Source organism: Apteryx rowi, unplaced genomic scaffold, assembly GCF_003343035.1.
Source record: "Apteryx rowi isolate R43461 unplaced genomic scaffold, aptRow1 scaffold_11, whole genome shotgun sequence".
NCBI classification, from domain to species: domain Eukaryota; kingdom Metazoa; phylum Chordata; class Aves; order Apterygiformes; family Apterygidae; genus Apteryx; species Apteryx rowi.
The window spans coordinates 214,826-242,806 of NW_020447308.1; the positions used below are offsets into that span (position 1 = coordinate 214,826).

The 27,981-nt window shown below is 47.9% G+C and overlaps 3 protein-coding genes across 5 annotated transcripts; 2 read left to right on the forward strand and 1 right to left on the reverse strand.

The window, feature by feature from the left end:
* The first annotated feature begins 307 nt into the window (after positions 1-307).
* On the forward strand, positions 308-25,737 carry DET1 (DET1, COP1 ubiquitin ligase partner). 3 transcript variants are annotated; one of them, XM_026073590.1, is made up of 4 exons: positions 308-1,416; positions 3,040-3,230; positions 4,878-5,069; positions 25,659-25,737. In XM_026073590.1, the coding sequence occupies exons 1-4, from the start codon at positions 334-336 to the stop codon at positions 25,660-25,662; spliced, it is 1,470 nt and encodes a 489-aa protein (XP_025929375.1). In that variant the 5' UTR covers positions 308-333; the 3' UTR covers positions 25,663-25,737. The 3 variants fall into 3 exon arrangements, with proteins under 3 accessions (XP_025929375.1, XP_025929373.1, XP_025929382.1); XM_026073588.1 differs by lacking the exon at positions 25,659-25,737 and adding an exon at positions 8,792-11,711; XM_026073597.1 differs by lacking the exon at positions 25,659-25,737 and adding an exon at positions 3,887-3,959 and having other exon boundaries at positions 4,878-4,965.
* On the reverse strand, positions 20,802-25,049 carry MRPS11 (mitochondrial ribosomal protein S11). Its single transcript, XM_026073625.1, has 6 exons — positions 24,856-25,049; positions 24,445-24,558; positions 24,107-24,196; positions 23,208-23,337; positions 21,619-21,684; positions 20,802-21,150 (listed from the first exon to the last, which is right to left on the reverse strand). Exons 1-6 carry the CDS (start codon positions 25,032-25,034, stop codon positions 21,043-21,045), a joined length of 687 nt encoding a protein of 228 aa, XP_025929410.1. The 5' UTR covers positions 25,035-25,049; the 3' UTR covers positions 20,802-21,042.
* Positions 24,986-27,765, forward strand: MRPL46 (mitochondrial ribosomal protein L46). The gene is made up of 4 exons (XM_026073611.1): positions 24,986-25,193; positions 25,659-25,851; positions 26,424-26,597; positions 27,313-27,765. Exons 1-4 carry the CDS (start codon positions 25,011-25,013, stop codon positions 27,561-27,563), a joined length of 801 nt encoding a protein of 266 aa, XP_025929396.1. The 5' UTR covers positions 24,986-25,010; the 3' UTR covers positions 27,564-27,765.
* Positions 27,766-27,981: the final 216 nt, after the last annotated feature.

Genomic DNA, 27,981 nt, shown 5'->3' on the forward strand with positions numbered 1-27,981 from the left:
GCTCTCCGCCCGGCGCCGCGCGGTGTCTGCCCCCAGCCGCTGCTCCGAGGCCCCCTCAGCCCCTGGCGCTCCTGGGGGCTCCCCCCATTTTCCTGGGTGCCCCAGTTCCCTCCCCGCTGCTGCCTCTCTCCACCTCTGCCCAGTGTTCTCCCGTGCTTTCTCCTCAGAAGGCGGGTCCAGCCCCCCCGGATCCCTTAAACATCCCCCTTTCTCTCCCCCAGCCTCAGCAAGCAGGTCCCTCGCTTCCCTGCGTTCTCCCCCGGTCTCCGTGGGGTCCCAGGGCATGTGCGTGCTCTCTCCCCAGCAGGGTGAAGATGAAGTAGTGCTCTGATCATGGACCATGACGCTCCCACGATCAGGCCCCGCCGCATCCAGAACCAGAATGTCATCCACCGCCTGGAGCGCCGACGGATCAGCTCGGGCAAAGCCGGCACCCACTGGCACCARGTCCGCGTCTTCCACCAGAACGTCTTCCCCAACTTCACCGTGGTCAACGTGGAGAAGCCCCCCTGCTTCTTGCGAAAGTTCTCCCCTGATGGACGCTACTTCATTGCCTTTTCCTCTGATCAGACCTCCCTGGAGATCTATGAATATCAGGGTTGCCAGGCGGCAGAAGACCTTCTGCAAGGCTACGAGGGAGAGATCCTGGCCAACGGCAACGACCAAAGATCTGTCAACATTCGGGGGCGGCTCTTTGAACGCTTCTTTGTCCTGCTCCATATCACCAACGTGGCCTCCAACGGCGAGCACTTGAACCGCGAGTGCAGCTTGTTCACAGACGACTGTCGGTATGTGATMGTCGGCTCTGCTGCTTACCTGCCTGAGGAGCCTCACCCTCCCTTCTTTGAGGTTTACCGCAACAGCGAGTCTGTGACCCCTAATCCCCGGTCCCCTTTGGAAGACTACTCCTTGCATATCATAGACCTCCACACAGGTAGACTCTGTGACACAAGGACATTCAAATGTGACAAAGTCATCCTGTCTCACAACCAGGGCCTGTACCTCTATAAAAACATCTTGGCCATTCTCTCTGTGCAGCAACAGACTATTCATGTCTTTCAAGTAACACCGGAGGGTACTTTCATTGATGTGCGGACTATCGGCCGCTTCTGCTATGAGGATGATCTCCTGACTCTGTCTGCGGTGTATCCTGAGGTGCAGCGGGACACTCAGACAGGGATGGCCAACCCCTACAAAGAGCCCTTCATAAACTCTTTGAAGCACAGGCTGCTGGTGTACCTGTGGAGAAGGGCAGAGCAGGATGGAAGTGCCATAGCAAAGAGAAGGTTCTTCCAGTACTTCGATCAGCTGAGGCAGCTCCGCATGTGGAAGATGCAGCTTTTGGATGAGAACCATCTATTTATCAAATATACTAGTGAAGATGTGGTCACGCTGCGGGTGACAGATCCTTCACAGGTATTGCCTGCCTCCTCAGACTGTTTATTGCTTTGGGGCAAGTGCTCCAAGAAGGTAAAATGCCGTGAGCTGCATYTCGTAGCTGAGCCTGTGACTGTTCAGTGGATAAGTTGTTTAGGACTGCTGTACTTCATTCTTGTGTGAGCATTTGATGCCTCTGGTATCGAGTAACGTTAGTATCTTTTTCTCTCATAATTTCATCACTTTCTTCTCAGCTAGATAGGAGGGAGGAAAGATCTTATGGGGTTATCAAGTCCTCTTTCTCCAGGGATCGTTTCCTGTGCTCAGAGATGCTTTAGAACCCACTTCTCCTTCCCAAATCCCTAGATGATTTTTTTCTTTTTTTTTTTTCTAGCTGCTATTTCGTATAATATGCTTATATTGTAGAGGTACTCTCTGTCTTTTTACATGTATCTTAGAGCATATTTTTCAAATATAATAGTCTTCATTTTTCCCTGGTAGAATTACCTTTTCTTTTCTGCCTGCATACTTATGCTTTCAAGCTTCTGTCAGAGATAGTATTTATGTTCTCTTGAAATTGGAGTAGCTACTCTTAAATCTAGCTAATGTGCCAATTGCTTCTCCTTTCAGTTTAGTACTAAGGAAATCAAATTAGAGCAAATGTAGCTTAGTCAGTGTTGGGTCCTTCCAGATGTTTCACCAGCCTGCAGGCTGACCATCTCTTTTCACTACTATTAGAGACGTGATCATTTTTTGATCTCTGTGAGACTGAGCAAGATCACATTCTTTTCTTTTTTCCTTTTTTATTCCTTTAATCCACTTTTATTTTGTTCAAAATATTTGACAAGAATTTCTAATAAGTCTCTAGTGCTGCTTGTTGTTCTGATTTGTTTCTTAGATWTTTTTTTTTTTTCGTACCTTCCTCTTCCTCCCTATCTTTGTCAGTTCCTGGACTTAGACCCTAGAAGAAATGGACAGTAATTCTTTGGAAGTAATTTGTACAATTAGTCTAATTCTTACTGGAGGATGACTGGGTGCTTTTTCATTTTTCTTTAATGTTTTACATTTGTTGGAAGGGCAGTAACTTTGGGAGAGGATAGGTGAGGCATAATCTAATCAATTTTACCCATCGATATAAAATTAGATTGCTATCACAAAGATGTCAGAGCTTTGTGAAAGTGTCTTGCAGCTTTTTGCTTGCTGATAGTATCCTGGGTAACATCCCTGACAAAGGCCTGGAGCCACCCCTGTGAAAATGTATGTGGTAGACTCGGCTCAGCTCTCTGCTGTGACTACCAAGGCTTTTGTGCCTCCTTTGCTGCAACAAGTTCTTGACTTGCTTCACCTGAAGGTTGCTTTAAGATGCAGATTGTGGTTTGTTTGCGGCATTCCTCAGGTGGTGTATTTTCTGCTGGAGGAAAAGCATCTCATTTCCTTTCTCTTTCAGGAGATGATTCCAGATGTGGAGCAGTCTCCAAAGACCTGCCCAAGTTTAGGCTTTGTGATTTGTTAGGGCTTCCTGAGGAAAACTTGTGTGGGGGGGATGTGGGATTCTTCTGTCCTAATCGAGACAGGGCTTGTGCTGTTGTACAGGAAAAGGAAGGGGACAGGTTCCCTGTGTGTGCTCTCCTGGGTAACCGTTACCTCTGCCTCTTTCCACAGCCTTCGTTCTTCGTTGTGTACAACATGGTGACCACAGAAGTTATTGCCGTATTTGAGAATACATCTGATGAGCTGCTGGAGCTGTTTGAGAACTTCTGTGACCTCTTCAGGAACGCCACCCTGCACAGTGAGGCGGTCCAGTTCCCCTGCTCAGCTTCCAGCAACAACTTTGCCAGGCAGATCCAGCGCCGGTAAGCCATTCGGAGCATGCTTTGTGCCATGTAGATACACGCTCACCCCAGTCGGCTGAAGGCCAGKATCAAATAACAGTGGCAGCCCTGAGAAAACCCAGCTCCTTTAGCCAGTGGTGGTGCAAGGGTCTGGTTCATATAAAATTCATCTTGCAGCCTCATGCATTGATTCTGTATTTCCCAGTGTCTGTTTTGTGACAGGAAGAAAAAAAGCAATGGCAATCCAGCATTTAGAAGAAGGAGAAGGAATTTTAAGGGAAAGATATCGCTGGCTCTCTTTGAGTGGTAACTTCCCCTGGAGGTTATTAAAGCAGCACTGCCCAGTAGTTTAAAGCCATGCAGATAAGAATTGTCGAGATGCCAGCATCACCTAAATGGATGAATTTTGCCAAATGGCATTTTCCAAACTTAATGTACATCAAATTGTGCTCTGTAGCGTTTTCTGCAACATCAGTGAAAAGCTTGTGATTCTTGTTAAAYTCTGCTGTGAGAAAGGGAACTGATCTGCCTAGAGCTATTGTGAGAGCTGAGCAAAATATCAAAGTAACCAGGGTTTCTAGAATGTGTTTTAACAGTCAAACATGGCTTTCATAAGGCAGTGTGTTATTTCCCTTGGAATATATTTTTATGTGACTCAGGGTGTCTTGTTCTTCCAGTGACTGTTTGACTTCCTCCTGGCAATCACTTATGGGGATGAAGCTTCTGTTGGTTCCAGCTTGATGTAACATAGTAAGAGGAAGTTGGCTTTGTCTGTAACTTTCTAGAGCTCCCTGTTGGGAAATCCACATTGCTTAGGGGGAGGGAGAGAGCAAGCTTGCTGCACGCACCTGAAGAGCAAGTCCTGCCTTGTGTTAAAATAGAGGAGAATCTTTTCACCCCCTTGGCTATAAGGGCCTGTAGCAGGAGTGTTTATCCGGTATAGCAGGGTATAACAGTGCTTTGTCCACAGTGAGCTGGCTTTTGACTGAGTATTTCTGGTCTAAGGGGARTGCTTTACTGTCCCTGATGTATGACATTCATGCTGCTGATCTGACTGTTCTCAGTTCTGGAAAGCTCAAATTTTATTTGGAAAGAGAAATCCAACCTGTGTTAATCCATTCACCAGGAAGAACTTTCAGCTCAGTGTAGTGTCTGAAAAGCTTGAGGCTTCCCTTCAAGGTTCTTCCCATCTAAGGTTTCTCCCTTTACGCRCTTTAAACAGTGGCTAGAGAGAAGGGGATTCTTGAGTCAACCTTAAAGGCTCAACTGTTACTGCAAAACCCTCTGGCTTTTGCTTATGCTTTTTCCAGGCTTCATGATAAAACTTGGATTGGCTGATAAGCTGTTAATCCATCTCTCCCTGTATCTGATCCTGCTGATTTCCTGTACTGCAGAGCAGCTGGGGCCAGACCTTGTGGATAGACAGGATCTTGTCCTTCTGTCAGTTTGGGCTTTCAGAGCAGAAACAGTAATGATGAGGGAGGGTATAAAGGTCACCAGAATTGGTTGATGGTTGAATCAGTGCGATGCATCTTTGGAAATGAGCTGTTTTAGTTCTTACACTGCTGCTGTTTTCCTTTCCCTAGCTGTTTTCCTCTTTAGTGTATTTAAGCTCTGCTGTTCACCTGTGGCCTTTGCAAGTAAAGCCTGTTCCTTGGTTTGCTACAGGTTCAAAGACACTATTGTGAATGCCAAGTATGGAGGGCACACGGAGGCCGTGCGGAGGCTGCTGGGCCAGCTTCCAATCAGCGCCCAGTCATACAGTGGCAGCCCCTACCTTGACCTCTCCCTTTTCAGCTATGATGACAAGTGGGTGTCAGTCATGGAGCGGCCCAAGACCTGCGGTGATCATCCTATAAGGTATGAAACGGGCCAGAAAGCTTTATGTGAGGAGAACAGTGTGAGAGTAACTCTGAGTTGCCTCAGCCCCATGATATCAAATGTGCAAGAAGGGGCAGCTCGATGCCTTTCTCTTCTGACATGCCTTGACCAGAGGGTTTGTTTGGGCAGTCCCAGAGAGCTTGGCCTCTCTCCTTGCGATAACTCTTATTTTGTATATGTGGAAGGGCTCCTCAGGTCATCTGGTTGAGCTGCCTTGGGGAAGATTTGGGTAGTGAAACCTGAGCCTTTTCCATGTGAATACTCTCATTCCTCATCTTCTTATAGTCCAACCTTTGCTATTGAGTTGCAGGGTCATATGATTCTGGGCACCTGCTTTCCTGTGCTGGAAGGATCTCCCCTGAGCGCATGGGGATAGCTGGCATTGATGATCTGGTTTGTCCTGTGAATACAATAGCAGCTGGGCTAGGTGTTATTCAGAATGCTTGTGGTATTGATTTAACTATTTTCATGCTTTTGTTGTTTACAGTTCTCACCCTGGGAGCTGTAGTCCTCTTCAATCCCCTTCTTTCTGTGATCTTCTTTCGGTAGTAGGAGTTCAGCCAGATGTAAGGGATGTTCTGTGTCTTTTATCTATGTCTTGATGCTGGCAGCAGGAATAAGGTTTGCAGTGCTTCTTGCAGGAGCACCGGGACCGTTTATTCCTGTTTGTTGGCTGCAGCCATGGCCACAAGAAGTACCAGTTAAGAATCCAATGTCTTCTGCCTGAAAGGCTCAAAGGCACTGAGTTTTCCAGGCAGAAGAGTCTTTCCAATTATAGTACTGGAAAAGCAGAATGAACCTACGCTCTAAAACAGAGAGAGACCTTTATGCCTAAGTGCTTTGTATAGTGACTGCCCACATGTGAAGGGCTCAGCCAGCCTAGGGAGACTGTCCTGGCCTGTTTCCCAACTTTATTTTCATCAGTGCATTCTCAAAACCTGGTTTCATGTCTCCCCTGGCCCTGCTTCAGGTGGCAGGAAACCTCTGATTATTCCTGCACTCCCAATTCCCAAATTATGTATATTTAATTGATTTTTCTGTCTGTGTGATTTGGTTTGATCTCCAGCTCCTATGCAATCTGCAGAGAAAAGCCTGCCCTCTCCCCCTTTTCATGCTTGACGTTGAGAAAACTCACGGGGCGGCATTTGTCTGCCAGCGCCAACCTGTGTACAGCTTCCACAGACAAAAGGGAGCAAAACCGCAGTCATTTGCTGCGGTTACGTCTTTGTAGTAAACAAAGCGAAGTGCCACCTTCCCTCCCTCCCCTGAGCAAACTGGCATTTCAGAACCAATGCTTTTAAAGCTCAAAGCTGTGCAGAGTCAATTAGGACTTGAATAGGGCCTCAGAGCAGTGAGGCTGTTGGTTTTTGGAAAGTAAAGAGAAGATAAGGCACTAACCTTAACCATTCAGTAGCTGAAAGAGTGCTGCCGTGTTTCTCACATGCAAAACAAAGGGTTTAATAAAATAATGCAGCTGTCTGTGTTGTGACTGGAGAGCTTGGAAATGAGGGGACATAGGATTTGTAATGTAAGTCCAAGAATGGGCTGGAGTGCAAAACGCTTCAGCAACTAGGGGTGTTACAATCTGTATGTAGTTTCCTGGCATGACATGTGTGATTTGCAGGCCTCCATTTTACACAGGAGTTTCAGCGCCTCTGTTCACTGCGTCCTTTTAACCCTTACTGCCTTTCTGCATCCCGGAAGGTTCAGCTGTCGTCCCTGGTTACTTGAGAGGCTAATGGTTGTTTTCTCTCTTTTGGGAAGGACTTTAGGTTCCCCATCACTGCCATCTTCCAGGGTCTTTTCAGGAGGCTTGAAGATAAATTCACTGGGTGAAATGATGGGACTTGTGAGGAAGAGGCTTTAACACAGCCTTACCTATAATAGGGGGGTCTCTAAATTCCATCTAGGTGGCTAATAAGGAGCCATTTAACCAAAAAATTGGTCTGCAGATGAATCTTCCATTTTCATATAGTTTGAAAAGGCTGGTCTTGCTGTTTCTGTTGACATACAATTTTATATTTTGGTGCCTAATTTATCCTCAGAGTGAGAGCCCATGGAAATGGCCTCTGATTGCAGAGCACTTTTAAAAATAGATTTAAAAATACCAAACTGAGCACATCTTTGAGATTACAGGGAGCTTCATCTTGAGCAGTAAATTATTGTGAATTGGGGAGAGAGAGGAGCTGACCAGGGGCTGTGCTTTATTTAAAGAATGATCCTCCACATACATAGCCCTGCGTAGGAGGGAAAGGGCTTTTTGAAAAGCCAAATACCAAGATTGTGACTCTCTTGCTGGGCTCTTGTGTGTAATTTTCAGACAGGCCTGGCTGGCACTTTGATTCAGAGGAAGGGAGAGGAGAGTGGCCCTCCAGGAAGAACATGAGGATCTCAATAGGCTGTGTTGTTAAAATGTGGAGTATGTCTGCTCCTGAAACAGCATTGCCTCTATCTGTCATCACCAGTTCTATCAGGCTGAGAGCTGAGTGCATCGTATTGCTAGTGGGGGGGAAATGCGCTCTGATATTAAAAGCATTCTCTGAATTAAAACCGGAGGAAAATTCAAAATACAGCTGGGAGGCAGAATGATGATTTTGTGCCTAAGATTGAAGGGGGCAGAAAACAATCTAAGGAACTGAGCTAACTAGAAGGTGAGGACTTGAGTCCTGTCAGAGCCCAGCTGCTTTGTGAAGGTACCACATCCCAGGAATCTCCACCAAAGTCTTGGGGACAGTGGGGTCTTAAGAGTCCCCTGTTCCTACAGCAGTGAAGAGGAATAGAGTTACCTGGGCTTAGGACTATTATGCAGAGTGAGGCCATCCTCTAGTATGCAGGGGAGGTTCAAGAAGTGAAGAGGTTTCTAGATTTGTCTCTCTTCGGTGCTGTTTGCCTCATCCCCTAAGCAATGTTCCGTTCTTGCTTAAGCTGTGTCCCAGAAGTCGCCTGTTCAGAGACACAAATGAGCTTCCTCGGACCCACAGGCAGGTGACAGCAGAAGGACACATCCATTTTTCATTTTATCTGCCCTTGCTGTGACTGTCTGAGCGCTGTCCACTAAGTATTTCCTGCCCAGGCTATCTTGTTGATGTTTTTTTGCTGGAAATATGAAAGGAACAGCAAAGCCTGGCTTGAGCTGAGCTAACCTGTAAAGTAGAGTTTGGTACCCTGGAGCAGAGCTGGATCCAGCAATGTTCACCTTCCTCTTCTGAACAGGGATGTAGCAAGGCACAAGCGCAGCAGTGTGAAGCCTACCTCGCAGCACTAGGAGAGGGGAAGGATGGGTTACAGCTGGAGAGAAGGCCATAGCTAAGGGAAGTGAGCTCAGTTCTGTGCAGTGTATCTGCCTTGAGGATTAAGGGGAGCTGCTTGCATTAAGAGAGGATGGAGAGGCAGTGCAGGTGGGGTCTGGACTGAACTTCTTATTTCTTGTTGTGAAATCAGCTAAGTCCACCAAAATGAAAGGCAGAGTTCTCTCACTGATGATACTAAAATGAAGTCAAGTTTTTTTTCTAGACAGTGGAAAACTAGCTCCCCTGGGAGGGACTTTCCTGCRTAGCCAAGAGCCAGACCCCCAGCTGAGGATCTCCTGCCTCTGGGGGAGTACCAGAGATTTAACAAGGCACTTGTCGCTGTTTGTGAAGAGCCCAGATGGCAAAGTCAATAGTCGGGAACAACCATAATTGACTTTCTCTTCCTTTCAGATTTTACGCTCGTGATTCTGGCCTCCTGAAGTTTGAAATCCAGGCAGGACTCCTGGGGCGACCTATCAATCACACAGTGCGACGCCTGGTTGCGTTTACCTTCCACCCCTTCGAGCCCTTTGCCATCTCAGTGCAGCGCACTAATGCAGAGTACGTGGTTAACTTCCACATGCGGCACAGCTGCACGTAGTGCTAAAGGTGGCCGGGGCAGCTGCTCTCCTCAGGTCTGGGCCTCTGCCACAGACACACCAAAGCCAGACACTCACGCCTTCTAGGAAACCAAACCATCGCTCATGTCAAGAAAGCTGACCTGGGAGCTCCTACCAACCAGCATCTTGCCGGCCCATCGGCTGTGGAAGGCCGATCCACTGAAGTTAGGCCTGTGAATGTTTCTCCTGATTCCATCCATTCATACTGCAAAGGTTTCCATTGCATTAAGCACTGTTGTTGTTCCCTATTCTTATCGATGAACAAAGCGTAGCTGAGATTCCTGTCTCGGTTTCCCAGAGGCACATCCGTTTTCCTCTCCTGTTGTCTGTCTTAGGATGGCAAAGATGGAGCTTTGCAATGCGTGGAGTGCTCCCTTCTGCACTGATGCTCTTCTACCTTGTCGAGACAAACAGCCTGTCTTAGAGGGAATGGATATAAGCCTTGGTGGGGGCTTAGAAATATAGCTACCCATATTTGTACGTTCAGTATTACTAGGGAAGTGAAATCCTGTTCTCATTCACACAATCTCCTCACATGATTTTAATATGCAAGAGGTTAGGAAAGAAAGGTCTGAGAAATCACTGGAATTAGGAGAGATGAGGTGTTTTCCTGACTCTTATGCAAGTCACTTAATCTTTGTGCCTTAATTTCTGTAAAGCCCCTCAGTGAAAGGTGGTGTGTTAATACCAGAGAGCCAGGGCAGCTGACTGTGTCTGCAGTGTATGAGGAGGTGGGCACAGCAGAAAGATGGGTGGCTGAGAGGGGTGTGGGGAACAACAGCAGCTCCTTCTCCATGCCAAAGGACTTGTCTCTGCAGAGAGGGARCATATCCTTGTGGGCATCTGCTGATTCTGCTGCTGAGGGGAAGGGAGACCAAGCTGCTGGCACCATCCTGYGTATTGGCCCTGTGAACATGGAGAATTAGTAGCATTTGGGTTTCCCCAGAAAGGAGGGAGGAGACCCGAATTAATTTGCATTGCTGCAGATTTGCAGTTGAGTTCGTTGACTTAGGTTGCTTATGTATCCCTGTTTGATATGCTGTTCTCCATGAGAACCTGATTTGCTGTGCCCAAGCTTCAAAGCACAGCTGGCTGGTGCATCATATTTGGCTTGATGCAGACTGGACTGCTGCAGCATCTGTGCTGTCTATAAAATAAGCTCCTGGATGTAATCTTGCATACCACTGTGGGCTGGTGGGAATGCCATCCTGCCCTCCTCTGTTAAAAGTGTGGTTTTTGGTTGTTGATTAACACTTGAGTTTTGCTGCATACAGGTTGGTTTTAGGACTGCATGCTGTCAGTCAGTGCAGCCATCCTAGGGAATGCAGGGTGCTCAGCTGAAAGCACTAGGAAATTGGTGCTTATACACGGGGAGACCCTTACTTGAAAGGACCCTGTTGGTGTCTTGTTTGGGCCGAGATTGGTCCAGCTGTGGATGATGTATTGTGGCCACAYGCCTGAGAAGAATGATCTTGAGGTCATGCATTCATTTTGCATAGTATTGGACTTGAAAATAACTGGACTTGAAAATAACTTGAAAATATATTTGTTGCTGGTGCCTGGATATGGCATAAGTGTCTGACCTCGTAATGGGGAGGGCACTGGGGTCCTCGTATCAGCCTTTAGTCTCTGTCTCATTGCATGTCTCTCCTCTCCTGGCCTTGCTAAACTTATTTCTAGGGCAAGACACCATCTTTCACTGCTCTTTCCCTGGGGTTCGCCCTGTTGGTTTCTCAGGTCTGTCAGGAACAACTTCAGGTCAGAAGACTACTAATAGAGGGGGTGTCAGGCCACGCATGCTTTTAGCAACAGGTTTCTCTCCATCTAATAACACTATATGTCAAGGTTTTAGGTTTTTCTTCTGTGATCTGTTCTTCAAATACATTTAATTAAAGCTCCAAGTGGGGAATCATTTGCACATTATAGATCATGGAATTACCTCCTTCCTGCACCACTCTCGCATATGCTCACACTTTTAGTATGAGATTTTTTTTCTTTTCCAGAGCTCTCAGCAGCTCCATCCARGATTGGTTTTACTCCTTGGTGTCACAGTCTGGGACATCAGTGCTTACTAAAATAGCTGTTAGGTTTCCATTTAAATTTTTTTAGGTGGAAAAAATATAAATCAGTTCAACATTTTTGCAGTAGGGGCTTTTGCCAGATTCAGGCTGTCCTGTGTGAAGCAGAGAGCGTGGCACAGATGATTGGACTTGGGGCTGAGAGACAAGATATCTGTTCCTAGCTCTGCTGCTTAAATTGTTCTGTGACTGGGGGCAAATCACTTCCTGTTCCAGCTGGTGTTTTCTTCTCTGTAAATGAGGCCAAAAACATATTTTCAGCTTTTGTAAAACACTTTGAGATTCATGGATAAAAAGTGCTGGATAAGTGCTAAGTATTTTCTTATTATGTTTGCAGACAAACTGATTGATCATTCTGAGTACTAATTGCCTTGGAGTAGCATTGCAGATCCTCTGGCCATGGCTGCTGCATTTTATATCTACAACAGAGTTAATTTTCTTACAGAAATGTTTTGAAAGAAAAGTCTCTCATGCTTGAAATTTTGATTCTTTTATTTAAGAAACAAAAAGTGTGTGTGGTGGGGAGGGTGGGTAGAAAGGGACAGATTTTCTACATGATATTTTTACTAGGCTAGGATGAAGATTTGTTAGTAAAACAAAACAAAAATGGAATAAACAGAATTTGCTTTAAGAGCCTGATTTGTTGTCTCTATTTTTCAAAAATCTTAGTGGTGCGCCTGGGAATCCCTTTGCAAAGAAGAGATGGCAGGTGTGTGTGTTTGGCTACACGGGCATATCATGTGCGACTTTGCTGCCTCTTCCTAGGCGTCTGGAGTACCGATACGCTCATGGAAGTTTCTACCTCAGGCATTTACGTAGCTGTTGCAGATTTCTCGTTTCTTTGTTTTAGTCCCCATGAGCTAATGCTGGAGGAGGAGTGGTTGGGCTTCATTTCAGTTATGTTTCCCCTTTTGTACTTTATTACTAATCCAACTTGTACTCAGAGGGTCTTCCTTCAGTCCATCCATAGCGACTGTCTCGTCCTGTGGCTGTTACCTATTGATGCTCCGTGATCAAGAGATGAAAGTTGAACAATGCACCTGGCTTGGCAGAAGAGCCATTATCTTCCCACTGCTTTTAGACTGGGCTAAGGCACTTGAATTTTCCAGCTGTATCCTGTTCCCAGCTGCTAAGAGGCAGCTTTGCAGAATGTAGTGGCTGAGAACTGGAAAAAAATCCTTCCGAAAGCTCAGGGTCCCCTTCTAACCCACCGCTGCTATGTAACAAGCCATCATTGTCCCTGTATGTGTCAGTTCTGTGAGCATCCACATCTTCAGCATGAAAGCAGCTCAGCCCCCAGCAATATTCCTTTGAACCTTTCCTCCCTTTATGTGCATGCAGTTTTTTTCTGATGCTTTCTTTTGAAGACTTCGAGCATATCAGAAAGGTGGGGGACTTGTCTGCTCTTGAGCTATTGCTCTTCAGGTCAGATAAGCATTTCTTTGCCATATAGTGCCTGACTTGGAAAGTATGTTTGACTGGCAGCAGAATCTTACTGTTTTTTGTTACTTCTTGTGCTGCCCTGGCTTTTAAAAAAAAAAAAAGTGAAAGCGGGACACTTGTGATGTTTCTTATATAAACTGCATTAGACAGCAAGCCACAGAAATCCCAATAGAATCAGATCTATGTATCCATTAATGGTGTGTCCCTGCTAAAGATTCCTTTCAATTAACCTTCCAGCACAGAGCGCCTGTCCCTGATTTAGCCCTCTTATGTTCTCTGTGTACTTACAGGGCCTTGCTTCTGCTCAGGTGCTGGCATGTGTCTATTTTGCTTCTCTTGGTCTCTTTTGACCCAGCTAAAAGAAACGGATTTGTGATGCTTTAGGGATTCTCTTTATTTGTTGTTCTTGTTCCTGCATCCTCTGTCTTGTCTCTTTTCTGCCAGTTTTTTCTGCAGAATCTCTCAGGACTGTGGGGAAAAAAGATGGAGTCAAGTGAGGTCTTGTAAAGGCTGGAAGGCAATGGGATACGTGGTCATCCAACAGCTTTTCTCCTTGTGTGAACCCTTCTTAGGGAGGGGCACGCTGCAGAACTCGCAGGTGGTTGTGTGGACAAGCAGTGCGATAGGATTTGGGGGGTTTGCTTCTGTCTGGCTTTCAGAGTGTCAGAGTCCAGGTACATGCCTGAATAGTTGTACCTCTGTCTTGTTAGTATGACTGTAAAAGCTTTTCCAGCCAATTACTACTTATGAGAAGGGAATGGTGAAAGGATAGTGGGTTTTTTTTGTTTTTCTTTTCTTGCTCCCGGGCTGCAGGGGATGTGGGCTGAGTTGAGCTGTGCAAAATCAGTCATTGTAGCAGTAACAGACTAGCACTACCCACCAACTCGGCTGACTGCTCATCAGGCAGCAGTGTCCCCTGCTAGAGCTGTTTTCTGGCTAAGGTCTGATGAGCTTTTGTTTCTCTCAGGGCAGCGCCAAGGGAGGAGCTGTACTTACTGTGTATGAAAATGAGTTCTTAGAAAAATACCAGTGTGAATTGCACAGATTCTTTTTCTGGTGTTACGACACAAAAATACTACAGCGGTATTAGACTAGCAGTTTGGAAACTGGTAACTTGTGGATCATTACAGTGGTCCCATATGAGAAGAGAACTGAACAAGGGGCCGTGCTGACGGAGGCACAGTGCCCCTCGTACCAGCTGCTTTGGGCTGTGCTGTAACATCTGGGTAACGTGTTGGCCTGCTTGGTTAGCAAGTAGTGGAGGGCGTTGTATGGGCCCATAGGTGTTACTGTGTTCATGTGCAGTGCTAGCTTTTTACTGTGCCTCTTGTTTCTTCCCTCCCATGTGCCAAGTCATCGCACACCTAGCTGTTGCGCTTTGCTAACGTGGTGATTGCTGTCTCTTCTCTGTTTTCCTAGAATGTCAACTGCGCCTGAAAATTTGAGGGCAATTCTAGAGGAGGTGGGATAATTGTGAGCGTGGTGGGGAGGCGATTGCCAGGTGCCCGGTGCCCTTGGCACCCCAGAGGGAGCAGGACCGCAGGGAGAGGTGCCTCCTGGCGCAGCCTTCCTAGAGGAGGAGCAGCAGAAGGTTTGGCCACTGCAAGGGGAAACTCAGGTAGAAATTGCAGTGAGGCAATCGAAAGTCAGGGGAAAAATTCTAAAAAGCCTCTAGCATTTTCTGCATTCTGCCTTGCCTGGGTACAAACTGGAGCCTTTGGAAGAGTTCATTTTTTGTCATTGACGGAACTAGACTGAATTCATCCTATTTAAAGCTAGAAATGTGTTATTTCTTCTCTGCTGTCCTCCTTCCCGTTCTTTCTACCCAGCAGCTTCCCAGTGTGCCGAGCATGGCCCGAAGCCGGGTAAGCTCTGTCCCGAAGGCCTCCCCGAGCCCCTGCTCTTGGTGATGCACCAACCCTCTCTGGCCAGCTGGTTCGTCCTCTTGTCCACCAGTCTCCTTCCTCCAGGCAAGTCATGTCACCCCTGCTGAACGTGGGCTAACAAATGCCCCCRCTGTGAGTGGAGTCCCGGAGGGGAGCAGAAACCCAGCGTGGGGTGGGAGGGAGGCGGCTGGCCCTGGCAGGGCTGCCCGTCCGCCCTTGGACGTGATTTCGGGTGTTAATAGGAGAAGCGGGCTGTGCCGCATCCCCTCCACGCGCCTGTTTGCCGCCGCCGAGCCGGTCATTTGATAGCTCCTCGGTGCTCCTCCGAGGCGTAAAGTGGAGCGATGCCGGGATTAGATGTACCCGCTGCCCTTGGCGAGCGCCGGGGAGATATGGTGCTCGCCCTCCCGCCTCCGGCCCCGCTGGCGCTGAGCACGTTGCCACAGCAACGGGGAGAGACAGCCGTCCGCATGGAAACGTCCTTGCTGTGCCTGGCAGCGAGACCGGGGAGAAAACGGTCCAAACGGCGAGTTTGGGGAGGAAAGGGCGGCCAGCCGGCAGCCTGGCCCTCAGCGGCGACGGGAAGCATTGCGATGCCGGTGATGCGCCTGGCAGAAGACGGGGCTGTCCCCACGCATGGGAGACCCCGTGTTAAACACCAGCATTGCCCCCGCTAGGCATCTGCCGTGCGCTCTCTGCCTCTTCAGCCATGAAGGGTGGTTTTCTTTTCATTTTTTACCACTGCCCTATTTTTTGGCTAGTCCCGAGGTCAGGGCAGGGTCCAGATTAGCTGCGCCGATACCTGCGGCGGCGTAGCTAGGTCACTGTCTCAGCCCTGCCCGGCGAGTCCTTAATGCTGGGAAAATCCCCCTTCGTAAGGGAGCAGGGACAGCTGGCAGCCAAACAAGGTCTCTTGTAACATAGGGCAGGCGAATGTCGTGTTGACAGCGCGATTGCGCTGCGCGGCCTGCCTGGCTTTGGGCAGCAAGGTCGGAGTTAATCTCTCCTCACCCTCCCTCTTGCCCCTCATCCCCGGACAATGGCTCTGCCCACGCCGCCCTCCGGCTCAGATCTTGGTGGCTCATGGAAACCCAGCTGGGTTTGTCCCAGTTTTACCCTGGCTGTTCAGTGGCAGCGTTGCTGCTCTTGGCTGTGATCCTGGCGATGAGCTGAGATGGACGCTGTTGGGGGGGATCTTCCCAGCTGGCCATGCTGTCCCTGGTCTGGTCATTGGTGTGACAGGGGTTGTTTTTTTTACAAGTGTGTCCAAGGACAGATTGTTTTGGTGCATCTCCCAGTGCTGAAGCAGGCTGTTTTTCCTGTTGTCTGCCGTCCTGTTGTCTTTCGTGTTGTCATCAAAAGTTATTCTTCCTCTTGCTGCGTACCCAAGGCTTTGCTGGTGGCCTTTGGTCCTGATGGCTCAGACAATGGATACGTTATTTCTGCTGTGGGAAATGCTAGGTGCAAGAGCAAAATGAAAGGTAGTGTCCAAGACTTTGCAAGGGGTGGTGTGAGGGCCCTTCCTGGCAATTACAAGAAGTTGTTTGCCTCCAGGCTGCTAAAGAGATTAGAGCCATATTTTACCACCACATCCTGGGACCTGCTGAAGGAGCTGATGATGAGTGGCTGGGGGGCAGAATGTGTGTCTTACTCCTGCCTAGCCCCAAGATTTCCATGTTTCTGGAGTCCTGCCTGTGGTGGGAAGCCTGGCCTGTTCTTGCACAGAGAAGCAAGCAGAGGGAGAACAGGCCAAAAGCAGAAGTGTCCGCTGATGCAGCTGGGAAGCGTTGCAGACGTCAACCTGAGCCGTTCTGGCTTAGAGTTTGGCTTTGCAAAATGAATCATGAGGTAGTGAAGCACCGTAGAGGGATTTCAGACCCAGCTTGGAAGGGAAAGGAAGGTTTTGAGGACTGTTATTGCTGCTTGGACAGGCGTTGGAAAAGTTTGCAAATACAGCTCCGGGAGGCTCTTCAAGCCTTCTTTAAAGTGATTAAGTGAAAGCTCCAAAGAGCTGATTGTGCTGAAGGAGGAAGACTCCAAAGCCAGGCTGCCCCGTGCTTCTGATGGGGAGGTCTTGGCTGGGAGGATAGGAAAGGGGTGTGGATCTAGTCTGATCCTGAAGTGACCCTATTGCTGCGGAGTCCTTTCCTGGTTTTCGTCCTAATATTGTACAGATTCCTGGACAGCAAGCCGGGAGTTTTTAGCCTTAGGAAACGCTTATGCTGTTTGGCAAAATGTGACCACCTCTTCCTGCATTTTTGCCTCCATGTTCTCTCTTTCCTGACCCATCTTTGCTTTGTTCCCCACATCCTTGCCTACCACTCGGCCCCTCACACTCGACTCTTTCTCCCTTCTGCCTTCTTTCTCTAGAGAACAAGCTGTGAAGCTGCTCCCAGGAGCAGCCTACCCCAAGCGAGGGTTGTTAGGGCTCCCTGGCTACTGAGAGGTTTCAGTCCCGGTCTGGGATCTGTGCACACTCTCTGACTCACAGTAGATGTGGGGCCTAGCAAGAGATTTATGAACTCCAGAAAAACAAAAGGACCCTGCAAAGTGGCACTAGCACAAGGGAAGCTGGGAGAACACAGCGGAGGAAGCACGAGTGGTTTGAAAAGAAGGAAATCGTAACGAGGCGTTGTTTGCTTGGCTCACTTGCCGCTTCCTCCCTAAGAGGAACTTGCAGCCCAACTTCACCATCAGCGTGGGGGCTTGGATGCTATTAGGCAGTTCATTAGTAAAACCTCCGAGTGGCTCCCACTGCTGTTAAGTACCTATTAATGCCTCTTGAGAGGAGAGGAGAACATTGTAAAAGCACAGAAACAATCTGAGGGTCCTTGATCTTCTTCTGGTCTTGAGAGGTCATGGGCTGAGCTTGGAGGGGTGGCTGCGAGGAGAAGAGGGGTTGAGCAGGGCTTCTGGGGATGGAAGTGGCAACTTTGCAGATCAGTGATTATCTGTCAAAGCCCGAGTGCAGAACACCACCTCGTTTGAACTGTTACCTCTCAGAGGCTCCCGCGGGGCGCTCCACGGTTATAAACACCTAGGCACAGACCTGCTTTGTGTGGCACTAGAGCCAGGTATTCCCGCACCAGGGGAAAAGCCAGCAAAACCTGCACAGATGTCGCTCGCAGCTGCTGGGCTGCGGTAAACCACCCCTGCTGCTACAGTTATTGGCGCTGCAGGGTCTGTCTCCTTCTCCTTGCTTGCTTGTGTGTACAGTCAGCTGTTAAAGGACACTGACATCACTTAATTAATGGTTTAATTGAATCTCACAAAGGGATCGAAATTGGCTGCCCGACTTTTGTCACTAAGATGCTCGCATAGGAAATAGTAAATCACCAATTCAGCAAATAAAGTTGTGGCTCTAGATAGAAACCCCTTGTTGCAGGGGTTAGGAAAGCAATTCCTCTTTGCAGAATAATATACTATTGGGAATAAGTGTGGGGGCTATTTTTTTCAAACCACCAGGTATCATCCATGGCCAAGGGTGGGACAATGGAGTTAGACCAACTCCTGAAGGTGATATGTCAGACCTTACACCCATTAAGGAGTAAACAGACCTGAGGCAGTGTATTTTCTGTAACTCAGAATTCTGTTTTTTATTTCAGCCTCCAGATGATGGAGAAAGATATTTTAAAAGGAAGAGGAAAAACCTAGAAAGGCCAGGGTTGAACTGGGTTGAAGAGCAGAGTATTGTGGTTAATAGAAACTTCTGAGCTGGTGTTCAGGAGAAAGGCTTGTTTGAGGGTAGGGAATCAAAACTGGGAGGGAGAGGAGGGGATACAGAGAAAAATGTCCCAGAGCAAAGGGGGAAGCCCAAAAAGGAAGGATCTGAACTTCACAAGAGTGCTAATGCTGTGGCTGAAGTAATTGCTGCTCAGGAGGGATGTGAGCCAGTACAAAACAGTTTTCCACCCAGGCGCCAAGGAAAGCAATTAAACCTGGTAAATACCAGTGGCTGACTAAAGCCAGGTCTTTAATTAATAGTTTCATCTGAAGGGTAAGGAAATCATTAAGTGCTATTGGTGTCTATTAATTCCCTGCAAGAGGAACAACAATAGAGAGTTTTAAGATTCTTCTTTTGCAGTAGTGTGTGTGTGGCAGGGAGGGGGGGTGGCCGAGTCCTTGCACAAGGGGGGAGAGCCCCCTTTGTGTAGCTGTGCTCGCCCACATCACTGAGAGCTGCCACAAAGGCCTGAGGTTTGCTGCAGAGTAAACAGCTCCGGCTGAGCACTTAGTTAGGACTCAGCTTTGGGGGTCCTCCATCAGGATAAGAGAGAAGACGGGTGGAAAATGTAACTTCAATCAAAAGCTGTACAACCGAGGTACCGTACTTCAAAGCACTAGGAGGGTATGTGGAGCTGGGGGACTGGAAGACAAACAAATACTGCGTGATACTGTACAGATCCAGGTACTGAACTATGGGAAAAATAACAACAACCTCTTCTGGCCAGGTCAGAGCATGCTATATAAATTTTGGTTTGAGGAAGGAGTAGGGAAAGGTACTAGAACTGGACAGAGCAGACAGGGAGATAAAACTTCCTGCTGTTTAAACAGTGACAGCGTATTGGTAATTTGTATATAAATGATCAGAAACCAAGGGTGTTAAGGAGCAGTCTTTTTATAAAGGGCACAGCCTTGATTCTACATCTGGGTTAGACAAAGATCTATTCTAGTTGCTTTCTGACTCTAGAGTCATGCCGCCTACTCTTTCCTGAATTTCAGAAGGACCACAGCTCTTTTCCCCATCTTATTTTTCAGTCTGTTCTATTGTCTTTATCTAACACGCATTTCTGCTGCATTGGTGCAATGAGCAGCTTGTGGTAGAGAAGGTTTTGTTTTTTCCAATGTGTACTCTGCAGTACATCACTGACAAGTCTGCCAGCGCTGAACGGCACTCGTCCTTTGTCGCGGCTAGTCACGGTGCTCAGCACAGAAGCCAGTCAAGCCTTGCTGTAAGGCACATCAGCATCTGCACATGGCTCTTCTCAACTAGCTGCCCAGACACTTGGAGTTAATCTTTGTGATTTATAGCTGTCCTGGTATCTTCTCTTTAAAAAGAGTAATATGAATTCACTGGAAGCTCAGCCATGTTTCTGGAGTGAGGGGAAACTCTTCTGGTCCTTTAGATGTGTGCATCTGTGGAAAAACCTCTCTTGCTTGCTGTCAAATCTGTGACAGTTCAAGGAACTTCCATAGACAACCTATCCCTGTATTCAAATTCAGACAGGGTTGGAGTAAGGTAGGGCATTCATCTGAGTCTTGTTTTATTCTCTTTTGTCAAAAGTACCTCACCAGGGTCTTCTAAGCAGACTGATTTCTTTCAAAACCTGCTGTATGCCTTTCAGCCCCATGAAGGAGGTTCGCTGCTTTGTTGCCATGGTACCCTTTCTCTAAAGAGGAAGAGAATAGTTAATTATGCAATTTAAGATACTAAGGAGGAACCACAGAAAGAAATAATAGAAGGGAAGATTCTGGGTTTGTGATAAGACTGGTGGCTGCAGCAGAAGACAGTCTGTTTACAGAAGTGTTTACCCAGCATATGCTGTGTATAGTCAAGGGTTCTCCCTGGCAGCGTGGGTCTTGAAGCTGCCCTTTGCTAGGCATTGTGCCTCTGCCATYCAGGAAATCAATGCTGTAGTCAGTTGCTGCTGTTACCTCCTCTAGTTAATGCTCCAGAGAGACGCAGACATATTTGCTTGGCAGAAATTCTCTCTGGATGGAGCTGGGACAGCAGTAATATATTATAGAGCCATGACACAGCCTATGCTGCCTGTGGATATACAGAGGTACAGTTCAAGTCTTAAGTGTTTTAAATCTCTTTGGCAGTGTTTCTTTGTTCCTCAGGCCTGCTAACCCCCTGCCTGCATTCCTCAGGAGCTTCAGCAAATCCRGGTTGTGGTGCACAGGACAGGACCAAAGAGACTGCAAGCATCAGAACTGGCAAGATCCCAGCCCCTCTAGAAGGACTGGCATTTTCTGTTTGCCAATAACACTGACAGACCAGCTACAGCTTAGGCAAAACAAAGCACAACAGATCTTTGACAATAATGAGTTCAGACTATAGCACTCCATGCTGTGCAAACAGAGGGAGACTTGCCTCTTGCACAGCACACTGAGCTCTGCAAGCCAGATGAAAGGGGAAGTTACCCCCAGGTCTAGCTTCCAAATGTTTGCAGCGGGAGAAAGGGAGGACAATAGTGACCCTATGGGGCTCTTTCTGTAACAGATGACTGGAAAGGAATGACTGATTCTTTACATTCCCAAAGCTCCCCTTCCACGTAACAAGGGCAATAATACTGCTGAGGGCTAGACAAGAGCCACATACTGTGGTGAGAGGAATAGAGCAGTTGAGAGGCAATAATAATCCAAAATACTTCTATGAACACAGCAGGAATGGCTGTCAAAAGATCAACATTTTAATCAACAGATTTTGTACACAAGAGGCTTCCCATTAAGAAAGTAAATGTATTCCTGCTTCTACCACCAGGCTAAGGTGGTCTCTCTTCTTCAAGTTTCTCTCGGCAAACATTTCTATGGAAGGTGTCTTTCCAGGATCTGTCACAAGAGCAACCCTCAACCCAGTCCATGTTGCACCAGCTAATATTGAATGCAGCTGTGTCTCCTCCGTTTCTCTCTCACATTCGCCTGGCTTTCCGGGGACGACAGCCATTGTGTGGAACTGGGGTGTTGTCCGTGATGGAGATAACCTCTAAGCCTCCCATAGTCAAACCCTTGATGGCAGCCTGGAAGAGCAAGACRGCAGATGATGTACTGTTATCAGCACATTGCAGAGTGGAAGAGGGAGAAGAAGCTCGGGGAAAACAGTTTGGAACAAGCTGATTTTAGAAGGGACCAATGCTTCTACTTTGCAATTATCTTAAAAATAAACAGTTAGTATTAGAAAACCCAGTTCAAACCTTCCTTCCTTGTCCAGTCCAGTCCTTTCATCACATTTCCTATCAGTTATGCTACTTTAGTTGGAAGAAACCCCCATACAGCTTCTGTTCTGCCCTTAAAGTGAAATTATTCTAAAATTTCACTACTAGGGTACTTTCTTTTTGTGACTGGATTGTTTTTGAGGAGGAAGGAAGAGGCACTTGAGTGATGAATCACCTTCAGAAAGACTGGCTTAATAGGTACAGTGAGCCCAGCCTGAATTAAAAAAAAAAAAAATGGAAAAGAAAAATATGGAAAGCAATTCAGACACTTACTTTGCGTCCTGGTCCCAGTCCTTTCACCATGACTCGTACATGAAATACACCTTTCCCACGTGCTTTCTGAGAAAGAAGAACTCATTAGTGTTCTTTTTTATATCTACTGCTGCTCTGGCTCTGCTATAATCTTTCATTCCCTTTTGACCCACTATCATGGTATGCTTTAAGTAAAAATAAAAGGTAGGTAGTAATGGATGGATACAGAAGACAAATACTGGGATCACTGCACAAAGCGAGATATTAGCAGAAAAGAGAGGCTTGGATAAATCAGTGGCAGTTTCAAGAGAACTTCTATGTTAGGTTGCCAACTCTGCATACAAAGAAAGCTTTAAGATCAAACTTTCTGCAACCTAAAGTCAGGACAGAAAATGACATATCCCTGATACRTGACTAAACTGGGCAGGGACTAGCAAGGATTAATTCCATGCCATTTTCCTTTGTCTAATGCGGTGACTTCTATGCTGTGATCAGTGGATTCCTTCTAGAAGGTAAATGAGAAAAGGAAGGAAGCTTTAGATTTGCTGTGCAGGAGTCCACACCTTCAGTACAAAAATTCTAGGGGCTTGGAAATTGAAGATGAAAAACACCTGCTGTAAAGTGTGGCAGTACTGCCACCAAGTGGAGCCCTTCTGAATCTCTCTCCTTCTGTGTTCCGGTGCATTTAATCTGCTAATGACTTTAACAGGYAGAGGAACAAATATGACCAAGCACAGTTATACAGCTGTTAGGAGACTCCAATGAGCAAAGATTAATAGCAAAAATGTTCTTATATTCCTCTGAGCCAACCACAATAAGCTGTTAGCCAGCAGTGGCACCRAACACCTCTGATCTAAAAGGTTAGAGTGAGTTCCACTTAATTTAGGGTAAGGATTTTCAGTTTCACCTTGCCTCATTCTGCTGTAATGAGGGCCATGACACATACAGCCTCATCTTCTCCTGCCATCTGGACACCCACGTGTGTTTTTTAGAAATGATTATAGTACACTGCATGGATCTGGAAACTACATATGCAAGGACATCACCTTCTCTGACTGGAACTGCTGGCAGCAGCTCAGTTCTCCTGTGGCATAGAGCATATATAAAACCCTCAGCCAGTAATTACAGCCACTTCTCAGTCCCTTACAGTGCAAGAATTGAATGACTGCTGACTGAGGGGCTACATTTCCACAACGACTGAGATATGTTCACTTAGAAAAAAGAAGCTATACAAACCGGAGCTAGAAGAGGATAAGTTACAACATACATTTCCCAGTCACAACTTGCACAGCTAAGCTCACCACCTGGGTATTTCTAACTGCTGTTTCAGGTGTGCTCTGTCCGCGTCGAGATGTTCACTGTGTCACATGAAGCTAGGGAAACAGTCTGCAAATGGCAGTGTGCTGCTCAGGCTCTAAGGAACAGAGGTCTGGACTGCTGTCCATGAGTGAGGGACAGCAACATGAGAAGCAAAATTTCTTCTCCCTTCTCTATCCCACTGAAAATAACGGAAGTCTCCCAAAATGCGCTTATCCTCCACATACCCTGGTAGTATGTTCTGCAGTCAGCACTCCTCTCTGTGACAGTGGGAATAACCAATACAGACTCACCACTGCTGCTGCTATGCCTGCGGTCTGTGCTGCGATGGCAGTTCCCTTTTTGGCATTCTGGAAGCCTTCTGTGCCACAGGATGTACGGGCAAACGGCATATTGTCGAAGCTGACGACTTGGATGTGGGTGCTATAGGAGGAGAGGAGAAAAAGAAAGGAGTAAGCTACAACAAGACTTCACTGTCCAGTTTCTTCTCATTCTGCTTAACTTGCAAGGCTTGCCACTCTTGTCTCCCTTCTCAAAACCATCTTAACTCAGCACTCTAACTATCTCAGTTACACTAACCAGTTGCAGAGAGCTCCCAGCAGAGAACTTCCAGGTCATCCTGGAGAATCAGAGTGAGATGGTAAAACCTTTCTGGATAATCGTCTCCTGCTAGGTATTCCTCAGATAAGGTTTAACTTTTTCAGAAACACCTCTCATTGTGAGCATTTTACCTCTTCTGTTTATTAAAAAAATACACAGAACATTTTTAGAACTTCAGAGAGCTTTAAGAAATGGTAAAATACTACACTAGGGATCACTAATGAAACCCAGCCACCTCCTGAGGATAATACAACAGCACTTTCAATTTCAGTTCTGTACAGCAATACTGCTAGAACTGAGGGCAGGAATGAACCTGCCATTAAAAGCTGTCAGCATCTAATTATTCATATCAGAATGTAGTCAAAATGTGTAGTAACACTCTTATTCCTATTTAAGATACTATAAAGACAGTTATGCTTCCTGAACAGCACTGAAATTTGGGTTCAGTGTTATCATTTTCCTAGTCATGAACACTGCTTCCCTGACTTTTTTCCTTTGAGTTTTTAAATTGAAATRATGACTGGCCATAACCCAGGTACATTATAACTTTCATTTTACATGAAAACAGGCATGGAGAAGCTTGTTTGCTTACTTGTTGTATGTAGCTTTGATGTGAGCTATTGGGATCTCTTCATATGTCTTTCCATCCCATCTCATGGAGTTCCTTTGCAAGATTAAAGGGCTGAGAAGCAAAACAAAAGATATCAGACACTTGCTSTTTAACTTTAGCAAAATTTTATTTCATATTCTTTGGAAATTTGGAAAGAAAAAAGGGATCAAGTGATGTCTGGTCTCAGAAACACACAARCTGTGTTTGTGATTGACTGAAATCACTTGCTTTCCTTCCTTCACCGAAAAACACTAGAGGTGATAAGCCTCCCAGCGAGAGGCAAATGGAAGAGACTTCACAGCACAGCGTGGCTGTCTCACCCAAGGTCAGTCAGGCTTTGGCTCTCCGTCTCCTTAGCGGTGACCTTCTCTGTAAGGTCCTGCAGTCTCTGGACGCCTGTTTGTATGCCATGGCGCAGGGCAGCGTTATAGCCCCTGCGTGAAGAAACGGAAGGAAGAGATGAGGACCTGCACCGAGCAGGCTTTCGCGTTAGCTCCCGAGGCGCCGGCGGGCCTCCCCAGCGCTCCTCTGCCCGGGGGCTTCCCGCCTGCAACCGCGGAGCGCCGCAGGCCAGCGCGGAGAGCGGGAGGGCTGGCAGGGCCGCCCTCGGCCCGGCGGGACCCTCTTAAGGGCAGCAAACCCGGTCAGAGCGAGCTCGGGGCGCGGGGCTCCGCCGGCAGCCACCTTGGGGCCTCCCCGCGCGGCCGCGGCGCCCCCCGCTCCTCGCTCACCCCCGCGCCGCTCCGAGGAGCCGCTGCCRGGCAACCGCCAGCGCCGCGCTCATGGCTCGGCCCCTCCGGCCCTCCGTAGCGCGCGCCGTCCTGGGCGGTGGCGGTGGCGGTGGCGGCCAGGTCACCGCGAGGCACGACGGGCGCTGGGAGGAAAGATGGCGGCGCCCATCGCGGGGCATTGTGGGCCGCGCGGGAGCACCATGGTGGCGCCCATGCAGCGGGCGGCGGCCGCGCCCCGGCCGTGGCGGCTCTTCGGCGCGCTGTGCTTGCTGAGGCTGCCCAGGATCACGCAGCCCCTGAGGCGGGAGGAGGAGGAGATGGCGGCCCTCATGGGGCAGGTAGCGGCGGCCCTGCGGCGGGGGGATCCCTTCGGGGGGGAGATGGCGGCCCCGGCGAGGGCCCTCCGCGGGGAGATGGCGGCCCCGGGGGTCCCGTCAGCCGGGGGGACCCCTCAGCGCAGCGGGGGGACCGGGGGGGCGGCGGGTTCCCTCAGGCCGGGGTGCGGGGGGGCGCCTCGGGAGGCCTCGCTCGAGGTGACACGGTGCCGCGTTGAGCCTGGGGGCCGGGGCTTGGTGCCGGTGCTGTTCCCGGGACCTTCCTAGGGGTGACCTGTCACCTCCAGTGCTGGGTCCGCTGCCGTCTCTGGTGGAGACCTGCTGCGAGCGGAGAAGTTACGCCGTAGCCCAGGGAAATCCGTGGTGTGTTCCGTTCGCGGCCGCAGAAATTGCTCTGTTCGCCCTGTGCAGTCCACGCTGCAGTGACAGTACTGAAGGGCGTAACGTTTCTCTGTGATGTCCTTCTAGATAGAGTTGGAGAAAAGTCACTATTCGGACCATGAAATTCGCAGGCTGGAGGAGGAAGAGCAGCTCAAGAGGAGGAAGGAAAGCATGTATGATGATGATGAAGGACCTGGCAAAACTGTTGTCATGGCTCAAGACCTAGAGGACAAGTGGGAACAGAAGTTACTACAGTTCAAAGCTGCTCCACGGCTAACAGGTACACACTGAAGTTCTTGTTGTGTCGTGGCAGAGAAGAACATCCTGATAGTCTGCTGAACACAGCTGAGCGCTGTTCAGTGGAGTGAAGGCATCTGCTGAGTTTCTAAGGAGGGTCTTGACTGTGTGGCAGCACAGTTAGCATGGGAGGAATTAACTAGCTTACAAGGGAATCTCTGTTGCTGTGCAGTGAAGATATGCTTGTTGACACAATGTTACAAAAGGGTGCAAATGGATTTTCTTTTGAGATAAGAGAAACTTTGGGTAGCTTGATTCACAGACTTGCTTAGGGCTGTGGTTGATTTTTATCAAACTAAAAATCCAAACTGCTTGTTATAAATTTCTTTTGAAAATGAAATATGTAGAGTGCACTCTAGCAGTGGCTTCCACTTGAATCCTGCATCGGCTCCCAGAGTGACTGAGAGCATTTGGTCTCAATTTTGGTCTTGTTCCATGTATCAGTATTGTGTGTGTATTATTGCTGGAAAGGCGTTAGAAGGAGACAAGTGATGAATTGTGGTGATCAGCCCAGTGCTGCTGAGAGACTTTCCAGTATGTGTTGTTTTTTGGCAGATGCTGATAAAAACAACATTCGAACGTCATTGAACAGAAAGCTGGACAGTAACCTGATGCTTCTGGTGAAACAGAAAATTGGTAACCAGGAGCTGTGGCTCCTGCCTCAAGCAGAATGGCAGCCTGGAGAGACGCTGCGAAGCACAGCTGAGCGAGCCATGGCTACTTTTTTGGGTGTGTAGCCTTCTGTGTACCTGGCCCTCTTTTTCTCTTTGTCCCAGTTGTTTTCTTCCCTTCCCCTAACCTAGAGATATTTGCAGTCCTCTGTAGTAAAATCCCCTCCCATCTGCTGAGAAAAGGGATTTCATGGCAGAGGGACTGAACTAAACGTGGTGGGGTTTCTGGCAAGAGCTATGAAGGCTGAGTAAGCTGCTTGTAACTGTGAACTGTTGCAGAGGGACTGGAGCTGCACTATGCTCAGCTCAGCTGCTGCGCTGTATGTGAGGGACTAACTGGGCTGGTAACTGAGTGCCAAGATCGGCCTGCAGTCTGATGTTTAAGCATCACCAGCTGCCTCCTGAATGGTCTAGGGTTGCTCTAGGTACAGCTTCGCTTTCCCTCTTGTCACCCCGTAGCAGCTTTTGTGGCAGACGAGTGTTAGCAAATCCACATGTCCTTTCTTTTCAGTATGGGTTGGCAGAGCTTGGTGCTCTCTCCCTACCTCTCTCGCTTTTAGGCAACTGGCAGGACTCCAGGATGGATAGGTTTTTCATGAAATAAGGTTTATGACTGGCAATATCTCTGCTGGGAAGAAGGAACAGTCAGTCTGAACCAGACATAGGGAGTGTCCTATGCTCTTTCTGTTACTGCAGGAAAGCAGTTGCTGTTGCTCTCTGTTCTTATGTCTTGTTTTCCGTTTTCTTTCTCTTGCATTGCTGGGGTCTTGCAGGAGATCATATCCAAGCCAAGTTCCTGGGGAATGCGCCGTACGGGCTTTACAAGTACAAATTCCCCAGGGCCATCAGGACTGAGGATAACGTGGGAGCCAAAGTATTCTTCTTCAAAGCCTTCCTCCAGAGCAACGATTTGTCCCAGGCAGAACTGAAAGAAGATTACCTGTGGGTCACAAAGGATGAACTGGGAGGTTACTTGAAGTCAGAATACCTGAAGAAAGTCAATCGATTCCTTCTGGACTTATAAGTGCTAGGCTGTGCTCCAGCAGATGGGGAAGACTTAGAACATGACTCTGGGGAGGAGCACAGCTGCTGCTTTCCATGGTCTGTGTGTATGAGATGTTGAATTGGGCTCTGGAGGATAATTTGCCTTTGCCTTATTTCCCAGTTCTCTTCCCCGGGCCTGTACTAAATAAATATTAAAACTTATACTCCTAAGTGAAGCTTTCCTCAGGGAGTTCTTTGCTTATGTTGAATCCTCCACCTCCTCTGGAAATGCATGTTGCGACTTCCTTTTCCTCTCCCAAGTGGGCCCTTCCCTAGGGTTGTGGTACCCCAGAGGCTGTCTCTCCTCACCAAATTCCTGTCATAGTCTAGAGCTCAAACAGTTTCTTTTAAATAACAGCTAATGCTTGTGTCCCTGGCACCTGCTCTTTACTAAGAGC